Source organism: Myxine glutinosa, chromosome 5 (genome assembly GCF_964187855.1).
Source record: "Myxine glutinosa chromosome 5, kmMyxGlut1.1, whole genome shotgun sequence".
NCBI lineage: Eukaryota > Metazoa > Chordata > Myxini > Myxiniformes > Myxinidae > Myxine > Myxine glutinosa.
The window spans coordinates 181,614,900-181,622,618 of record NC_136265.1 but is presented as its reverse complement, the minus strand read 5'-3'; the positions used below and the strand labels follow the sequence as shown (position 1 = coordinate 181,622,618).

At 45.5% G+C, this 7,719-nt stretch overlaps 1 protein-coding gene across 3 annotated transcripts in view; it reads left to right on the top strand.

The window, feature by feature from the left end:
* The first annotated feature begins 683 nt into the window (after positions 1-683).
* LOC137412400 (purine nucleoside phosphorylase-like) overlaps positions 684-7,719 on the top strand; it is a 61,276-nt gene continuing 54,240 nt past the window's right edge. Inside the window, exon 1 of one of the 3 annotated variants that reach the window (XM_068097686.2) lies at positions 684-820. In XM_068097686.2, the coding sequence (XP_067953787.2) occupies positions 804-820 (17 nt within the window). In that variant the 5' untranslated portion in view covers positions 684-803. Of the gene's footprint in view, positions 821-902; positions 986-1,191; positions 1,295-7,719 lie in introns of those variants that run through there. The other 2 variants (XM_068097687.2, XM_068097688.2) reach the window with 2 other exon arrangements.

Genomic DNA, 7,719 nt, shown 5'->3' with positions numbered 1-7,719 from the left:
ACGTGCTCCCACCACCAAAAAACCAACTCACTCAGTACGAATCCACTCCGTTCCCCTCCCACCAAAAACCAACTCACCCAGTACGAATCCACTACATGCTCTTCCCATTAAAAAAACAACTCACTCAGTACGAATGCACTACGTGCTCCCACCACCAAAAAACCAACTCACTCAGTACGAATCCACTCCGTTCCCCTCCCACCAAAAACCAACTCACTCAGTACGAATCCACTACGTTCCCCTCCCGTCAAAAACCAAGTCACTTCGAACGAATCCACAACATGCCCCTCCCATAAAAAAACAACTCACTCAGTACGAATCCACTACGTTCCCCTCCCATAAAAAACCAACTCAGTACGAATCCACTCCGTTCCCCTCCCATAAAAAACCAACTCACTCAGTACGAATGCACTCCGTTCCCCTCCCATCAAAAACCAACTCACGCAGTACGAATGCACTCTGTTCCCCTCCCATCAAAAACCAACTCACTCAGTACGAATGCACTCTGTTCCCCTCGCATCAAAAACCAACCCACTTTGTTCCCCTCCCATCGAAGCCATTAACTCAGGCCGTTCGTCGTCATGGTAACGACTTCAACACCGGACTACCGGAGTGACATCACAGTTGGCGGATTCGCGGAGAGGCTTTTGTGGGACGTTTGTGCCTCAGGTCGTGGCGAGGCGCCCATTGGCACGTTGGGGGAGTCAGTGGCGGTTGTGGTTTAATTAATGTGACGTCGATACTTGGTGGTTTGGACAGTACAGAGAGCGCGGAATCGTCGTGCACAGTCGCACGGATCCATCATGGCTACAAACGGCAGGTAAATGACGTGTGCACTTTGTTTGACGTCATACACAACGCGGACGTTTATACGAAATACGAGTCATTCATTATTCGCTCATTTTGCCGTTTAATGGAGGGTGCGATGGAAGTTCTTGGCTCCAGTGTCACCTCGTGTTTCGGACTGGTTCCGTGATTCCATGCGGTATGACGTGTTATACGGTACTCATTATACAGGATTATAATACATAACGAATCGGAATAAGATTTTCTACAATTAGTCATTAAATAAATTAATGTTCATTAGATACGGACTTGGGGAAAGCACATGCTGCCTGGATAAGGATGTTGTGCGGTAACATTGTGGAAATGCTGCGGCTCGGGGGACGTGGTGACGTGACAACCTGCGGCTCGGGGGACGTGGTGACGTGCCAACCTGCGGCTCGGGGGACGTGGTGACGTGTTCGACATGCGACTGCGATATCGTGGTGACATTGAAACCAAGGATATCATGGTTCGTGGGATGTGGTAAACATGCATTTCGGGGGACGTGGTGACGTCTTGTCCCATAACCCCTCTCTCGGTTCCCATCCTTCCATATCATTCCCAATTCCGTGTTTATTTCCAAATCTTGTCCCCCAACCCCTCCCCCAACTCACACACTCTCTCTCGATCTGTCTCTCTCCCTCACCCCCTCCCCATCCTTCCATGTCGTTCCCAAGTCTGTTTCCACTGCAGATTTCGACCGATACATGCTGATCTGATACATGCTGATCTGATAGACTGATACATAATGAGATGATAGACTGATCTGATAGACCGATACATGCTGATCTTATAGACTGATACATGCTGATCTGATAGACCGTTACATACTGATCTGATAGACCGTTACATACTGATCTGATAGACCGATACGTGCTGATCTGATAGACCGATACGTGCTGATCTGATAGACCGATACGTGCTGATCTGATAGACCGTTACATACTGATCTGATAGACCGATACGTGCTGATCTGATAGACCGATACGTGCTGATCTGATAGACCGATACGTGCTGATCTGATAGACCGTTACATACTGATCTGATAGACCGATACGTGCTGATCTGATAGACCGTTACATACTGATCTGATAGACCGTTACATACTGATCTGATAGACCGATACGTGCTGATCTGATAGACCGATACGTGCTGATCTGATAAACCGATACATGCTGATCTGATAGACCGATACGTGCTGATCTGATAGACCGATACGTGCTGATATGACAGACTGATACAATGATACATGCTGATCTGATCGACCGATACATGCTGATCTGATAGACCGTTACATGCTGATCTGATAGACCGATACATGCTGATCTGATAGACCGATACGTGCTGATCTGATAGACTGATACATAATGATCTGATAGACTGATACATGGCGATCTGATAGACTGATACATAATGATCTGATAGACTGATACATGGCGATCTGATAGACTGATACATACTGATCTGACAGACTGATACATACTGATCTGACAGACTGATACATACTGATCTGACAGACTGATACATACTGATCTGATAGACCGATACATACTGATCTGATAGACCGATACATGCTGATCTGAAAGATTGATACATGCTGATCTAATAGACCGATACATAATGATCTGATTGACTGAAACGTACTGATCTGATAGACCGATACATGCTGATCTGATAGACTGATACATGCTGATCTGATAGACTGATACATGCTGATCTGATAGACTGATACATGCTGATCTGACAGACTGATACATGGTGATCTGATAGACTGATACATGCTGATCTGATAAACCGATACATGCTGATCTGATAAACCGATACATGCTGATCTGATAAACCGATGCTGATCTGATAGACTGATACATGCTGATCTGATAGACTGATACATGCTGATCTGATAGATTGATACATGCTGATCTAATAGACCGATACATAATGATCTGATAGACCGATACATGCTGATCTGATAGACTGATACATGCTGATCTGATAGACTGATACATGCTGATCTGATAGACTGATACATGCTGATCTGACAGACTGATACATGGTGATCTGATAGACTGATACATACTGATCTGATAGACCGATACATGCTGATCTGATAGACTGATACATGCTGATCTGATAGACTGATACATAATGATCTGATAGATGGATATATGGTGATCTGATAGACCGATACATGCTGATCTGATAGACTGATACATAATGATCTGATAGATAGATATATGGTGATCTGATAGACCGATACATGCTGATCTGACAGACCGATACATGCTGATCTGATTGACTGATCTGATAGACTGATGCATATTGATCTGATAGATTGATACGTGCTGATCTGATAGACTGATACATGCTGATCTGATAGACTGATACATACTGATCTGATAGATTGATACATGCTGATCTGATAGACTGACACATGCTGATCTGACAGATCAATGCATGCTGATTTGATAGACTGATACATGCTGATCTGATAGATTGATACATGCCGATCTGATAAACCGATACATGCTGATCTGATAAACCGATACGTGCTGATCTGCTAAACCGATACGTGCTGATCTGATAAACCGATACATGCTGATCTGATAAACTGATACGTGCTGATCTGCTAAACCGATACGTGCTGATCTGATAAACCGATACATAATGATCTGATAGACATATGTGGTGATCTGATAAACCGATACATGCTGATCTGATAAACCGATACGTGCTGATCTGCTAAACCGATACGTGCTGATCTGATAAACCGATACATGCTGATCTGATAAACCGATACATGCTGATCTGCTAAACCGATACGTGCTGATCTGATAAACCGATACATAATGATCTGATAGACATATGTGGTGATCTGATAAACCGATACGTGCTGATCTGATGTGATCGACTGATACGTGCTGATCTGATAGACTGATACGTGCTGATCTGATAAACCGACACATGCTGATCTGACAGACTGATACAAGGTGATCTGATAAACCTATACGTGCTGATCTGATAAACCGATACGTGCTGATCTGATAAACCGATACGTGCTGATCTGATAAACCGATACGTGCTGATCTGATAAACCGATACGTGCTGATCTGCTAAACCGATACGTGCTGATCTGATAAACCGATACATGCTGATCTGATAAACCGATACATGCTGATCTGCTAAACCGATACGTGCTGATCTGCTAAACCGATACGTGCTGATCTGATAGATTGATACATGCTGATCTGACAGACTGATACATGGTGATCTGATAGACTGATACATACTGATCTGATAGACCGATACATGCTGATCTGATAGACTGATACATGCTGATCTGATAGACTGATACATAATGATCTGATAGATGGATATATGGTGATCTGATAGACCGATACATGCTGATCTGATAGACTGATACATAATGATCTGATAGATAGATATATGGTGATCTGATAGACCGATACATGCTGATCTGACAGACCGATACATGCTGATCTGATTGACCGATACGTGCTGATTTGATAGACTGATCTGATAGACTGATGCATATTGATCTGATAGATTGATACGTGCTGATCTGATAGACTGATACATGCTGATCTGATAGACTGATCTGATAGACTGATACATACTGATCTGATAGATTGATACATGCTGATCTGATAGACTGATACATGCTGATCTGATAGATTGATACATGCCGATCTGATAAACCGATACATGCTGATCTGACAGACTGATACAAGGTGATCTGATAAACCGATACGTGCTGATCTGACAAACCGATACATGCTGATCTGACAGACTGATACATGGTGATCTGATAAACCTATACGTGCTGATCTGATAAACCGATACGTGCTGATCTGATAAACCGATACGTGCTGATCTGACAAACCGATACATGCTGATCTGACAGACTGATACATGGTGATCTGATAAACCGATACATAATGATCTGATAGACATATGTGGTGATGTGATAAACCGATACATAATGATCTGATAGACATATGTGGTGATGTGATAAACCGATACGTGCTGATCTGATAGACTGATACGTGCTGATCTGATAAACCGATACATGCTGATCTGACAGACTGATACATGGTGATCTGATAAACCTATACGTGCTGATCTGATAAACCGATACGTGCTGATCTGATAAACCGATACATGCTGATCTGACAGACTGATACATGGTGATCTGATAAACCGATACGTGCTGATCTGACAGACTGATACATGCTGATCTGATCAACCTATACGTGCTGATCTGATAAACCGATACGTGCTGATCTGATAAACCGATACATGCTGATCTGACAGACTGATACATGGTGATCTGATAAACCGATACGTGCTGATCTGACAGACTGATACATGCTGATCTGATCAACTGATACACGTATCGGTTTATCATCGGTTTAGAGTCGAAAGCTAGACCTGGCTTTAGAAAAAACCAACCCCAGCAGATGAGGCTGACAGATTGCTAAAATAGCATTGTCCTTTGAAAGTTTGGCACCAGTCATGTTCCACGTTAGGTGCGATGTGGGTCTCTTGCAGTAAAGAACATTTGCCTTTTTACGATCAAACAAGTTTTTAACTTGGGCCTGATGGAGGTGACTTGCACCCCCACCATTCATATTTAAGGTCGCAAAGGAAATATTTTTCATTCCGTGGTAATGAAATCGACCTGTGCTTGGGAACACTCCGTACCTGCTTGGGTAACAAACTTTCTTAACCTGTGGAATTGAGATCTCGTCAGGTCAAAATCCTCATGCGCTTTGGTTATTGACTTTGCGGTGCAAATGAATGCAGCCAAGTCAGGGAAATAGTCTTTAATGGCAATGTTGCGGTGACGATACGTTTCGTTAAGGAAGGTAAGAATGAGTTGAGGGGATACTTGTGAGTGACCTGTCACCGATTGTGACAGCTCGGTTGCCTCAATGTCATCCTCGGACTCAGACACGTCAGATAACATGTCGTCAGGTTCTGGGGTATTACCTGCTGCCCCCGTGATCTTGTCCGAAGGCACCTTCACAAGTTTCCCAAGGTGTTCCCGTGAGCACTCGTTAACACTTTGGTGGATATATCTGGGATTGGAGCTTGGGTTTGAGATTGGGTTTGAGGTTTGAGATACAACTTGGGTTGTATCTGGGATTGGAGCTTGGGTTTGAGATCCCAGCAAACTCAGATTTACCGGCCCCGTTTGTAAAGTGGGAATGTTTATTGAATCCTTAGTCTGCTCGGTATTTTTTTTTTTTTTTTTTTGTATACTGAATCGAGGCTCGTGAAAGAGCTAACATTTATTCCACAAAAAAATCAACCAGACAAACAAAACATACAAAAAGAGGGAGCGTTAGACAAGATGGGGAGAGGAGGGGAAGCACACAAACACAACACCTGAGAGTAGGGAGCAGCACGGGAGGGAGAGGGCCTGGGGGGAGGAGGCGTGGGAAGGGGGGGTGGGGGGGAAACGGAAAAGGAAATAAAGGGGAAAGGGGAATTTAAAGGGGAAACAAGCGGAAAACCATTCCCCAGCTCGGAAATGGTAGTAGTTTCACTGGAGGTTTCGCACACGGAAACTTCCAGGTGAGAGGTACAAATTATATGTTTCGGCTCATTTACATAATGAGACTCGCTGGTATCGTTGGTAACGGTATTCATATACTCAGTTAGTGAGGGAATGTCAGAGGGACACTCGGACACATGTGCACCGGGGATGGTGCCGCCCATGACCGCCTTCTTTGCAGCACCAGCGAAATTGCTTGGCACTGGTGCTCTTCGCTTTTTAGAATACACTATGGATTCTTCATTCATGGGTTCAGGAAAGGGGGCAATGCTAGTTGTGTCAGTCACATCGGTGGGTGTCATCACATTGGAATCGGAGAGCACCGGTGTGTCAGACAACTCAGTCGGGGTGTCGGAAGGTACGGTCGGGGTGTCAGAAGGTACGGTCCGGGTGTCATAACTCATAACTCATAAGGTACGGTCGGGATGTCAGAAGGTACGGTCGGGATGTCAGAAGGTACGGTCGGGATGTCAGAAGGTACGGTCGGGATGTCAGAAGGTACGGTCGGGATGTCAGAAGGTACGGTCGGGGTGTCAGAAGGTACGGTCGGGATGTCAGAAGGTACGGTCGGGATGTCAGAAGGTACGGTCCGGGTGTCAGAAGGTACGGTCCGGGTGTCAGAAGGTACGGTCCGGGTGTCAGAAGGTACGGTCCGGGTGTCAGAAGGTACGGTCCGGGTGTCAGAAGGTACGGTCGGGGTGTCAGAAGGTACGGTCGGGGTGTCAGAAGGTACGGTCGGGGTGTCAGAAGGTACGGTCGGGGTGTCAGAGGGTACGGTCGGGGGGGGGGGGGGGTCAGAGGGTACGGTCGGGGGGGGGGGGTCAGAGGGTACGGTCGGGGTGTCAGAAGGTACGGTCGGGGTGTCAGAAGGTACGTTCGGGGTGTCAGAAGGTATGGTCGGGGCATCGGAAGGTGCGGTTAGGGTGTCAGAGGGTACGGGCCGGGTGACGGAAGGTACGGTAGGGGTAACAGGAGATACGGTCCGAGAGTCAAAGAGCACGGTCGGGGTGTCAGAAGGCGCGGTGGAGGGATTGGCCTTTTTACAATCTCTTTCGTTATGTCCCGATTCACCACACTTTGGACAAGAGGTCTTAGGACAAAACCTTTTAACCTGTCTGAATTCTCCACAATTAAAGCATGTTAAGGAGGCTGAGGAAGCATACATGTGGTATTCCCGATCGTCCATCGATACTTTGAAGGATATATTTAAACCTGTATCTGCTCCACGATCCGGGAGAATCATGTACACCTGCCTCCTAAAGCTCATTACGTGTTTGACACCCGAGCGGAATCATTGAGATTCGGGAAACAATTTT